At 35.3% G+C, this 13,580-nt stretch overlaps 1 protein-coding gene across 7 annotated transcripts in view; it reads left to right on the top strand.

Annotated features, from left to right (window-relative positions):
• The window catches only part of MNAT1 (MNAT1 component of CDK activating kinase), a 223,808-nt gene extending 212,791 nt beyond the window's left edge, over positions 1-11,017 (top strand). For 2 of the 7 annotated variants that reach the window (XM_060141845.1, XM_060141850.1), the window contains one exon: positions 8,398-8,843. In XM_060141845.1, coding sequence (XP_059997828.1) covers positions 8,398-8,518 — 121 coding nt within the window. In that variant the 3' untranslated portion in view covers positions 8,519-8,843. Of the gene's footprint in view, positions 1-942; positions 1,076-8,397; positions 8,844-10,494 lie in introns of those variants that run through there. The other 5 variants (XR_009539149.1, XM_060141867.1, XM_060141870.1 and 2 more) reach the window with 5 other exon arrangements.
• Positions 11,018-13,580: the final 2,563 nt, after the last annotated feature.

The raw sequence follows: 13,580 nt of genomic DNA, 5'->3' as shown, positions 1-13,580 counted from the left end.
ATTGTCCAAGGAGGGATTCAAACCCAAATGTATCTGTTTCTAAAATCTTTGTCCTTTCTACTAAACCATTATGTCTTTATATATTTATGTGGTACAGGGACAAAGGGGGAAATGGTACAGGGGAGAAGACTGGGGTGGTGTATATTTAATTTAGAGTCTGTGGTCACTAGGAGACCATGCCAAGGGGGAGAATTTTCCTTCTTCAACCTTAACAGGGTGCTTACCCAGCTACCATTGGATGGAGAGAGGAATTGAATTTGGTTTCTCCATCTAGGCTCTTAGCCTTATTACTAGCCCCAGAGAGCTCAGTATGTTTCATGCTAATAAAGAAATAGAAATTTGCAGCATTATCATAGGAAAAAATTCCAGATTATCAGGGCTTTGGCTGAGGCTTCATTGACCACTTAACTGATTTCATCCATCACTTTGTTTTTGCTGCTTTAGTAGATCAGCTTTTTGACCACTGATCAGTACTTAGGCCTGCTGTTTAGATGTGTAATCTTCAAAGGGTTCTTTGCTGATAAATCTGATTTTACTAACTTTTCTCATCTTAAATTAGTTATTGACTTTGCATGGAAACCAGGAGGGAGTCTACTAAAACAGTAGAAAGAACAATATGAATGTAACATGTTTTAGTATTATATATACTTTAAGATGAATTATTATAATTAACATGAATTATTACAAATGGAATCAAAGTAGCTATAAGTAGTAATATTTGGTGAAATCAAGGTCAGCTAGGAATGGTTCAGTGTTTCCAAGCAGATTGTTGACTGGATTAATGGCAGCTGTGGTTGTGACTATATTTTGTGCACTACTCTTTTTTTAATGAAATATTTCATACATAGAAAATATATAGTATGTACTTTATAAAGAGTAATAATAAAACAGTTACTAAATTGTTTCCATTCTCATTGCTTCTCCCTCCTCTACTCCTTCAAGTCCTGTATTTTGAATTCTACTTATTAACGTATGAGATGGAGCATAACCAATGCTGTTGAAACTACCTGTGTGCATTTCTCTTACCCCTACTGTGGTTCCACCTAACATCAGAGATTCACTCACCCTGAATATGGTGATTATCATTTCCTTGCTTTTCTTTACAGTTTGATCATATATATTCATTCTGTATTTAGTTTTGCATGTTTAGAACTTTATATAAATGGACCATGCTCTGCATATTTTCTGTAACTTGTTTGTAGTTTTGGTTTTCTCAGCATTGTTTGTGAGATTCCCTAATGTTAATACATACATGCATGTAGCTGTAGCTCCTTTGTTTTTACTGCTGTATAATATTCTACTGTATAAGTAATAATAATTTGTCCATTCTCCTGTCAATGGACACTTGGGTTGTTTCTTTTGTTCTTTTGCTGTAAGAAACACTACTGCTATAAGTATTGGGTTGGCCAAAAAGTTCATTCAGGTTTTTCCATAACATGCTACGGAAAACCCGAACGAACTTTTTGGCCACCCAGTACTAGGAATAGGCCCCTTGGAGCCCCTCGATGGAGAAATCTAATAGGTTTTCTGTCCCTGTCTGCTATTATTACCACCCTAAAATTACAAGAACGGGAGAGGCACAAGTAACAGGTTCTAACTCTTTTCCAAGTGGCTCATACCTCCCTTGCATCTACCTCCTGTGCAAGTCCAGGGGAAGAGAGTGTATGAGATATTGGCAGGGGACGGCAGCATTTACCATACCTGAATACACCCTTCACTCTAAAATATCTTAACTTATGTGTTAGGATTGTCCCGAGAAACAGAACCATTAGGAGAAATAGAGAAAGGGAGGGAAGGAAGGGGAGAGATGGAGGAAAGGAGGGGAGGAAGGGAGGGAAGGAAGGAAAGGGAGGGAGGGAGGGAGGGAGGAAGGCAAGGAAGGAAGGAAGGAAGGAAATTATAAGTTATTGGCTCACACAGTTATGGAGGCTGAAAAGTCCCATGATCTGCTATCTATAAGCTGGAGAGCTGGGGAAACCAGTGGTGCATTTCAAAGGCCTGAGACAGAACCAACAGTGTAGATGCTAGTCCAAGTCCAGATGCCTGTCTGGAGCACCAAGGACAAGAGAAGATCAGTGTTCCAGCTTAAAGAGTCAGGCAAAGTGAATTAAACTTTCTTCCACCTTTTTGTTAATCTCAGGTTCTCAACAGATTAGATAATACCCACCCACACTGGGGAAGGCCATCTGCTTTACTTAGTTCATCAATTCAAATGCTAATCTCTTCCAGAAACACCCTCACAGACACTCAGATACACACACAGAGTAATGATAAACCAGATATCTGGGTGTCCTGTGGCTTATTCAATATAATTTTATGTTGATGCATAAAATTAACCACCACAGCTTCTTTTGTCATACGATTATACGTTGTAGTTCTCTAGGTCTCTGCCTTAGTCCTTTCTTCTCATTCTGTCTCCTCTTCCTAAATATTAAGCATCTACTCTTATGGTTTCAGATACCATCTAAATACTGATAACTCCCAAATTATGTTCATTCCATAATTTTATTCTTAGCACTTGGTGCATATATCCAGCTACCATTCTGCATCTCAACTCATGTATTCTTATATAAGCGCTTCAGACTCAAGTCCAAAATTAAATTCATGATCTTTCCCTTTTCTCTTGTCCCACCCCAATTTGCTTCTCCTCCTCCAGTTTTCCATTATCTCTGTGAGGGCATCTTTTCTGTTATACCTGACTAGGTAGCTGGAAGTTGAGCTTGACAATACTTCCTCCTTCCCTTCCCCTTCCCCCATATTCAGTTGGTCCTTAAATATCTCTTGAACTAGTGCTTTATTTCCACTGCCACCACCCTAATCCAGGAACCATTGTCTCAAGCCTGGAATAGAGAAACATTCTCATATGGAGTCTCTATAATCAACTTCTGCTTCTCTAATCCACTGTGCAGCCAAACTAGCCTATTTAAATTACCAGGTTCCTGACAAATTTTTAGTTGCTTCCCATTGCCCTTTGAATAAAATTTGCAGTTCTTAACATTCCTATAAGGCCTTCTTTTGGATACTTTCTGCCTGTATCACTAGCCTCATCCTGAGCTGGAGTGACCTTTTCCCTGTATTCTCAGTATGCGCTGTTTCCTCATCCTTTGGATCTAAGCTTAACTGTCATTTCCTTAGGAAGGCCTTTTCTAAAGTTGTTCACATTGGTTTCCCTTTTTATCCACAGCCATAGAACCCTGACTTTCTCTTTCATGATATTTATTAACATCTTTTTTTTTTTCCCTACTGAATTACAAGTTCCATGAGAGCATGGAGTCTTTTCTGTCTGTTTTATTCTGAGAGTTGCTTCAATACCTGGCAAATAGTAGACACTGAGTAATTTTTTTTTATTTTTTGAAAAATGAGCTGCATACATATGAATGTTTGCATTTTACCTGTCCCACACTTGGGGAAAAATTACTCATTCTTCCTTTATAAAGATGTGATGAAACTTCCGGCATACATCTGTTACTAGCATGGAATTCATAGTAAAACATTACATTAGACAAACCAGAATGGGCTATGTCGTCTATGTGTTCAGTAATTCACACTCAAATCAAGAAAGTATTCCTTTCACTATGTAGTTACATTAACTTTCAGTAATAGCTGTCTTGACCTAAAATTCCTGGTGTGTTCTTTGATAGTAATAAATTGTACAGTTTGCGTCAGTTATAATTCAGAAAGACTTATCTGAGCAATCTGTAATTATCTCTTACTTTGGAGCAATGTGGCTTTTAATTTCCAAATCTGAGCTTTGTTGTTCAGATGGTCTAAATGTCTGGAATAATTGGTCATTTGATTACCAATTATGTTAGTGTAAGTTTGAAATCAGCTTTAATAAGTAGTTTATTCAAGTTGCTGGCTAGATAATAAAGTGAAGAGTAGCATCATGACTGTTTGTGGAATTCGTTATATTTTTGGTTGGAGTTCATGAAGCCATGTATTTTTATGACCAAACTGCCCTCAGAATTATGGACAGTAATTCTGACTTGTAGCGCTTTCCTCATTTATGTTAGAATATATGGTTATCAATTTCTCTATGTAGACAGTTTATCTGTTTTTCTGACATTGTGATTGGATTAGGACACCTGAGCACTAACCTCAGTTTTTTAGAATGCTTCTGCATTTTAGTGATAATTGTCTGAGCACATCATCGCTCTGATTGTTTTTAAATCTTGAGATAGACTTCAGGTTGTTAAGGGAAATCTTTTATAGCTTTGGCTGAATTTCTTACAAGAGCTCGTGGTCTTGACAGCTGAGATGTGTTAGCTGATCTCTCTTAATGGTACTTAGATTTGAATTTTGCAGGCTGGGAGGCAGAACTACTTGGAACTGGTCTTTTCAACGCATGATGGCTTTAAATGCAGACTTTAAGAAATGGGCCACCTTGTAAAAAGAAAGTCTTAGTCTCTAGAGTTCATTCCCTTTCTTAGTTTGAACCAGTCCAACTTTACAACTCAGTGGAGTTAAAAAGTTGGACTTTTTTTAATTTTTAAACTCTCCATAGGGCCTGGTAATTTGAGGTGGAGGAAACTAATATGAACTTCACATTTTCATTTTAGTTTAAATTCTGAGATTCTTTGATTCTCTGGAGCCAAAAGCATTTCAAGGGTTTTCATGAGGAGGTTATGACTGGAGGGGAAGAGTGCTGCCTCTTGGTTCTGAGTGACAACCCCTGCCCTCTGCCCCTAGCTGAGAACTCAAAGAATTGTTACATAGCACTAAAATGAGCTGAGTCCAAAACTTCAGCCATATGGTCAATATAGGGCTTTTAAAGGAAGGGAAATAGTAAAAGAGTAATTTCAGAGGAACTCTCTTGTGTTAAAGAACTGAGAAAATGAAGTCTTTCTGAAGCTAAGTGTAAATTATACCACCTTCTTTGGGAGCAAAAGCTGCTAAATGTAACAGAAGAAAATGACAGTGTAGGAAATCAAAGTTCAGGAACAGGCTTTCAAGTGTGGTTTTCTTATGCTTAATCCTTTATTCCCCTCTCAGGATCCATTCCCTCCTTTTCCTCCTCCTTCTCCAAAGTCTGCTTGAAAGAGATTTTGATGGGTAATGGCAAAGGAAGGCACCTTTAGACGTAGTATAAATTAGGGCATAAGATGCTCTTTGTACAGGAATTATCTTAGACATGCTTTTGAAAACATACTTTTTTTTTTAGCCTTATTTAAGAAAATAATCAAAGGTATGATTTTTAAATCTTTGAGTTTAGTCTGCTTTCAGTAAAAATAAGGTATAGGTACCAAAATAAGCAAACCTCTTTTTTTTCTTTCCTGGTTTCTGCTTGTAAGATTTACAGGTATTTAAAATAAACCCATGAAAAACAGAAATACTGTCCTGGGATTGGCTAAATAGTCAGAGCAATTACCTCCAGGCTCCAAAATCCAACTGAGCTTGACTTTTGGAAATAAATTTGGCTAAGACTTCTTCCTTATTCTGTTGTATAAAGGTGTACATGAAATGATACTGACCTCTGCCAGAAACCCCAGGAATCCTATTCAGTGATGTACTTGTAATGGTCATGAAAGAATTAAATCAACACAGATGTGGATTAATGTGAAAAAGTAGGCAAAACACTAAATTCTCATTGTGTGGTTTCAGTGTTGCAGATCCTTCAAAATACTTTGGTATACCACAATAATTAAAGGGTTTAAGAACGTTAAGATACTTAGAAAATAAAAGCCCACAGTTGAATAACAAGAATGACCTGTTTTATTTTTTAAAATTGAAATTAATGTAGATTGCCATGGTGAAAATAGGTTGAAATATTTAATAATAAGTGTTTTGTGCAGCCCTAGAGATCAAAAACAGTAATGTAAATAAGCAGGTCTTTAAAGAATCATACTTACAAATATGTTTAATGTAAGTGATTGCTAGAAGGGAAATGCATTTTTTTCAATGCTATGCAAAGAAATTTTAATGGACTTGATGTTGGCAGTGAGAATCTACAAATTAGCATTAATAACTCAAATTTTAAAATATTTGCTCATTGCTCTAGATTGTGACTGTATTCAAGAAATACTGTTTTCAAACACTAATGAATCATTTTAAATAAACTTTTAAAAACACATTTATGACATCAATAAGTATGACTGTTTATTACATTTTACCTATAAAAAGTTGAACTGTTTTATATACTCTTTATGGAAACAGTGCACAGTCATAAATTAAAAGATGCAACTGTTTTGGATATTTTACTGGTGGTCCTGTGTTTTCCTGCCAGCAGTGCAGCTGTTTCAGGTTTCTCAGGATAACATATAAAAAGTTGTATGTACACTACAAGTTTATGCTTGAATTGCCAAGCCAGAGATGGTATGACTCAGAGATGGTATTTCCCAGAAGCAAGTTATACCAAAATGTGATGAATTAAAACAGCTAGTTGCACAGTGGTTTGTATTCAGTTATGAAAACCAGTTCTCATTTATGATAGTTGGCTTTGTAAGGTTGACACATTCTACTGTGGTACTTGAATTTTGCCATGAGTAAAGAGCCATTGGAGCTAAGACTGTGCTTTTGAGGGTCTGAGGAAAGAGAAAAGGGTGATACAACGCTATCTGGGGTGTGGATAAAACTTAGCTGGAAACTTGTGTCAGGAATGGAACATTTTCATTTTCAAGATACCTGTAAAAATATTACTCACTTATTTGTGTGATAGTTACTGAATTCTCAATGAAGAGAAATTGATTTTATGCTGTTCCAGGTTAATTTTTAGACTTTCTGAAGTGATTTAACACTTACCTCATTTCTCATGCATCATAGTCTTAACAGTGGACATTTTATTTTATCCTGGGAGGTAATAAGCAGATACCTTTATGGCCATGTAGTAGGTTTGGTGAATCCCTATTTAAATCCTGTGATACCCAAGGTTTTATTAAGAGTTTGACAACAACTGTTTAATAACAGTAGTCTCCAAAGTGAGATGCATCCCACCAGGATATGTAAGATGGGGTGTAGGGAGAAAATATTAGAACTTTTATTTAAACATTTTAGTTTCATCCTTTAAATGTTTCAAATTATATATTATATATATTTTATAATATACTTACTATATTAATATATTATGTGTATATACTATATAATAGTATATAATATATAAATATATAATTTATGAACAAGTATACAAGTTTTAGAGCTGCATGCTCAAATATTTTTACTGCTATAAATATACTATCAAAAAAGTTTGGAGATTGTTGCTCAATAAATATTCATTTCCTTTCTCCTTTCACTTTCCCCTTTCACCCTTGGCAGAGAAGCAAAGAATTAACACCTTGATTTGTGGCAGTGTGAATAAATTATAGCCAATTGCAGGAGCTTATGCTGTGTCTTACTTTGACCACTTTTTCTATTTGGCCTCTTGTATTGCCATATATTTTTTAATCACACAAGCTTATTAAACATGGATACAAATGAAAAACAGACTTGTTATTATGTTAGAAATAATAAGTTGCTCATGCATCAAGACTTTGACACACAGGAAGTCTGAATGAATGAATAGAAAAGTTTCCAAGTTATTAAAATGTTCTGGTACCTGATTTATTCATTTGCTATACCTGTAATTCTGAGGTGGATGAAGCTCCTTTACTTCCTGAGACCTGAAGAAACAATGTGGTTTCTTAAACTAGGCATTAAAGCAAAGCTGGACATACTTGTTTTCTGACAGTGCTGGTAGTCATGCTAAGAAGTTGTCCCTCTTTGGCCAGGATTATCCCATTTTTTAGGGCTGTTTGTTTACCTTTATCAAGGTAGAAAGTTTTAATTGCTAAGTAACATGTGTGTAATTGAAGAATAATAGTGTCTGTTACAGCCTTTTGAGATTGACTCAAAAGACTCTTCTGTATTTACTAATTGGGACATTCTTTTGAACCCAGGCTCAGTTTTGGATGTAATTTTCTAAGGTTTCCATTCCTGTAAGGAGGGAGACAATATATTTTTGTAATATTGAAGTAATTTTGAAGTAACTAGTATGTTCTCTCCCCTTTATCACTTGTTTACGTATTTTCTTCAGAACACATTTATGTAAAATTTTAGTAATACAATAGTATTATGATGTGCATTTATTTATTAAGAGTATGCCAGCAAGGAGAGCGGCAGTTAGGTACCCGAACAAGAGCCAGAAAAATAGATTAGTTCTGAAAATTGGGAATAGGGAACATTTTAAAAACAAGTATTATTTCTGAAACCTCCTTCAGAGCTGTTTTTAGATCTTAATGTAATTTGCTTTATAATTTAGAGTTGGTATGTTTCCTTTTAGAAGGAAATAATGCATTTATAAAGTCTGAACATTTCAGCCTTAGAATTCTTCTTTAACATTTGAATCAGTTTTACTATTGCTTTTTAAAGTGTTACCAATTTATATGTGCTTTCTATATCAATGGTACACTTTTTGTTTTGTTTTAGGTATTTAAACCATGTCAGAGCTGCCTCTCCACAGGACCTTGCTGGAGGCTATACTTCTTCTCTGGCTTGTCACAGAGCACTACAGGATGCATTCAGTGGGCTTTTCTGGCAGCCCAGTTAACCTGTATTTCTCCTCTATAAGATTTGGACCCTGGAGCCAAACCAGGGAGCTAGCAAAAGTAAAGCAGACTTGTAAAATTATAGCCATGTGCAGCTGTACATGGCAGCTGTGTTAAAGTATTTATAGAGAGCAAATTTCAGAACTAAGCTGAGTTAATATAGTGGATAAATATTTGTGAAAAAATTTATTTTTTACTTATATTTTTCTGAGAGGGATTGAAGCTGTTAAGACTCATCCAATGGAAGCTATGAATAATTCACCTGTGTATGTTTGAGGTTGATAGACTTGTAAAATCTTTTAAAAAATAAAGCTAGACTTTATACTGTTTTGTGGTTTTTCTCTTATTACAGTGTTTTACTTGAACACACATTAAAAATGCCATTTTGAATACGACACTTAGTGTTAATATCCAAGTCTGTTATTTCTTCTCATAAAATGTTCCATTTTTTCCCCAATGTCTTCTTAATACTAGTCCAGACAAATGGATATATTTCCTTCTACCAACAGGTTGTGGCAAGTAAAACCTGACCTGTGATAATGTCAGTCTCTCAACATTAAGGACTCAGTGCCTGTTTTGAGCAGTGGAAAGTGAGACGAACCTTGATCAATGTGTTATAGTTCCCAGCTGTGAGCCTCGCTTAGGCTAAACCAGAGTACTAACCTGCTTTCATGACAAATTCAAAGAAGTAAGTTAACAAAATTTAATACTTAAAAGGCACCTTTCACCTCAATGTGAGCTCATTTTATGATGAAACCTTGGAGACTGGAATGAATATATTTTAAATGAAATTTCCCTATGAGTAAATTGCACACTCTGGTACAGTTTCTGTTGAAACTTCAAAGGCTTTTAGTATACCCAGAATGTTGCTTAAAGAGTTTGGATGTGGATAGGATATATATTTGTAGCATCTCAACCTTGTATGAGTCTGTTACCTAGACAACTGGGTATGGGACATCGTTTCTCAAGGAAATTAAAGGATTTTTTATTAAATCTCCATTACAACAGTTGTTAGAGTGGAAAGTTATGTGAAACAAGATTTGTGGGTTATATTAGGGTGGAATATCCATATGCAACAGCTCCATCTTATTTGACTAAGTAGGTATTAATTTCAGGAGTACATCTTCATCTTTATAACACTTCTAACTATCTTTGATAATTGAGAAAACCAAGGCATTGAATAATTGAGTAGGCCAAGATCATATACACAAGTTAGTAAAAGCCAAAATTAGAACAAAAGTTTTTTATCCAAGTCTAATTCTATAACTCTACTAGTCTGCATCCTATTTCTTATATCTATTAGTTTTCCCCAATAGAGGACTAGCATTTTAAGTACAATACATAAATCTGTTCAAAGAATAGTGAGAACGTTGGACTTGTGGTTAGAGATTTTCTGTACTCAGCTGCCAAAGTAAGGTATCCAGTCTTTAAAAAAGAAACACTATTATTTATTCTCAGTACCTTGTATGATGTATTTAAATGGAAGGAACTAATTATTAACAAAACATTTCAAAGGCTTTCAAAACTTTTTTTTGAGCCTACCTTATTATTGTGGAAATTGCCTGCACCTGATTTGGCAAATCAGTTAAATTCCACCACCTAGATATGTTTGTAATTATTTTGCCCTTACTATGGTCATACTTTGTTCAATAGGCTGGGTTTAGAAGTTAACTGACCCTATTAGATCAAAGGGAATGGTGAAAGATAACCTAATGGCAACAATTCACTAAATAACAATTCACTAAATATTCTACATTGATGAAATTATCCCCAATCCTCCCAGTGATTTCCTCTCTCAGAGACAAAAGGCTGTACAAGTCTTTTCATCTACATGAATTTAATAAGTCTTTTAATATTTTATAACACTAGCACAGAAACAACTACTGAGCATTAACCTATATGCCAAGCACTGTGCTTCATGCTTTATGAATTGTCTAATCCTTCTAACAGTGCTAATATTATTTCCCCATTTTAACAGGTGGAGATGCTAAGGCATGGAGAGGTTCAGCAACCTACCAAAGGTCAATACATCTTAAAAGGAGAAGAGTTTGGATTTGAACCCAAGTGGTTAAACTGCAGAGTCCATGTTCTAGAGATAACTGTCAAACTTATAAACAATAGCTGTGCAAAACCAAATCTGAGTAGTCAAACTTCTTAAGACTTCCAGGAAATTTTACAGATCAAGTATCTAGTTCTTATATGGGATATAAGTGACATCAACTAAATAATGGTGTTGATATCCTTGAGAGAAGTCCTGAGGAATTCATTATGTAGAACATGATTTGACTGCTAACTGCACTCCCTTTTATGCAGACATTAATGGATTGAATACATTTACTTGGTAATTAGGATGCATTATTATTTAGTATTCCTTAATTTCTTTCAATAAATATTTGAGTTAAGCTTCTCTTAGAAGTTACCTTTAGGCTGTCAGCAGGTGGTTTGGAATAATCATTTCAAAATCTAATTAACGTGGCAGAAAACTTGTCAAAAAGTTAACAAAATTAAAAAATTCTACCTAATGAGTGCTCTAGCTGTCATTTTCTAGTGGATTAACCAAGAGTTCAGTTACTAGGTATCACATCAAAAAGTTCAGGATGAGCCAAATTTAAATAATGAAATAATCACATGTTCACTTATCCACTCTGAGGGAAAAAGGAGGAGAGGTTAAAGTGTGTTAATAGAAGCATTTAAAGAATTCTGTTTTTTTTTTTTTTTTTTTTTTTGGCGGTATGCAGGCCTCTCTCTGTTGTGGCCTCTCCCGTTGCGGAGCACAGGCTCCAGACACACAGGCTCAGCGGTCATGGCTCACGGGCCCAGCCACTCCGCGGCATGTGGGATCTTCCCGGACCGGGGCACGAACCCGTGTCCCCAGCATCGGCAGGCGGACTCTCAACCACTGCGCCACCAGGGAAGCCCCAGGAATTCTGTTTTCTTTACAATTATATACTGCATATTTTTTCTAATTAAGGGGTGACTAAATGGATCTTACCACTTTACATATGAATAAGAACATCATTTGCACCCACACTTAATATTTATAGCCTAGCATATGGATGTATCAATATAGTACTAGGAAAAAAGTTCTTATGCCTACTTGCAAATTAATTATCTTCACCTAGATCGGGAGAAGGCAAACTGTAGACCTCTGGCGAAATCCAGGGGCTTCCTTTTTTTGTATGCGCCATGAGTTAAGGTTGGTGTCTGTATATTTTTAAGGTTGGAAAAAGCCAAAAGAATAATATACTTTTTAACATGTGAAAAGCATATGAAATTAAAATTTCAGTGTTCATAGTTTTTTTTTTTTTTTTTTTGGAATATGTGTTTATGTATTGTCTATGGCTGCTTTTGGACTACTATGGCAGTTGAGAGGCAGCAGAGACCTTATAGCTTAGAAAGCCTAAAACATTAAATGGCCCTTTACAGAAAGTTTGCTGACCCTTGCCCTACATACACTTGGAGGGGAGGGAGAGGAAGAAAATTAGAAGTCCCAAACTGGCAATCCCTGGCTGAATTAGCCCTCAAGGTTTTGCATAGGATAGGTTGGGTTGAACTCCAAAACCATTTTAGGTGTCTTTCGATAAGGAATAAAAGCTCCAAGTCATTACTTCCCTATACTTCTTACCATTTATTGCCGTCATCTATTTATATTACCTAGCTCTGAAGGCATTTGAGTTTGTAATTAATGACTTAGATTAGGGGTCCTCAAACTTTTTCTGTAGGACCAGAGAGTAAATATTTTAGGCTTTGTGGGCCAAGAGACAAAACTGAGGCCATTATGTAGATACAAGAGATACAATAAATTGGCACAATTTTTTAAATTAACAGACTTCAAAATACAATTGAGTACATTTTTTGTAGGGCTTTTTGGAGAATTACATTTCCTTTGATTGGGGTTCTAAGTGTTCGTATCATCAAAATGAATTTTAATTGATCACATGTTGATGGTTATATGTAATGAGATTTTACACATTTCATCTTTAAAAACGTCTTTTCAGACAGATACTGCCAAATTCTAGAATATGTGATTTTAACTGAACATATACATCACTTGGAAGGCATTTGTAAAACTATGAGATTCTTAATCCCTTGGTATTTGCCTTTTAGCATGTCATTACAATAACACATTAATCACTTCCAATTGAAGATCACATGGAAGTTCAATTGTAGTTAAATGGATTTTGAAATATGGAAATTTCCTTTGCATTTGCACCAAGGTTCCAAGAATGCTGAACTCAGAAAATATATCCACTGCTAATTTATGAGAATGAAAATCTTGTTTCTTGTTTTAATTTTTGATAGCATGAGAAATGTACAGTTGTAGTCATTTCAGACTACTGCAGTATGTTTCACATTAAAGTTATGTTTGCCTTGTAACTGTAGGTTGATATCTTTGAGAAATATTATCAAGTCTTTAGCAAAAACTAATTTCCAAAGACACTCAGTATTTTAGAAGTGTTTAAGGTTGATTCTTCTTAAGAAAAATTTCAGTCTTGTCCATGACCCCCAAAAATTGCAGTCATACCTTACAATTGCTAAGCAAATAAAACTTAGGTTAAGCTGAAGAAATTCAGCTTCAATTTCTGACAAAATTCAAGGACTCTGAGGATGGTTAAAGTCCATGAAAGCAAATGAAGTTTATCATTGACATTACTGGTTCACTAACACATGACAGATTCAAATATTTGTTGCAATGTACTTGCTGGTGAATAATATAGTGAATAACTATAGGTTTTAAACACGGTGCATTTTCATAAGCTTTGTAAATTTTTCCAACTAGAGCTTTTTCTACCTCACACTTTTCTTTTTAACCGTCATCAGTTATAACACATCAGATTCTACTTCAGGTTTTTACAGAATTAGTTTTCTCAGTTTCTTTGAAAGTATTCACCAGTAGTTGTTGCGTGCAGAGTATTCATAGAGGCTAATTCTTCAGTAACTTCAAAGTCAGAATTCACGCCTCAAATAAACAAGAACTGAGCAGTATTAGTAATGTCTATCAACTCATCAAGAGTAAAGAACTACTTGGACTCACTACCTTTTTGACTGCTGACGGTGCTCTCA

This window comes from Lagenorhynchus albirostris, chromosome 1 (genome assembly GCF_949774975.1).
Source record: "Lagenorhynchus albirostris chromosome 1, mLagAlb1.1, whole genome shotgun sequence".
NCBI classification, from domain to species: Eukaryota; Metazoa; Chordata; class Mammalia; order Artiodactyla; family Delphinidae; genus Lagenorhynchus; species Lagenorhynchus albirostris.
This window is presented reverse-complemented; position numbering and strand designations above follow the sequence as displayed.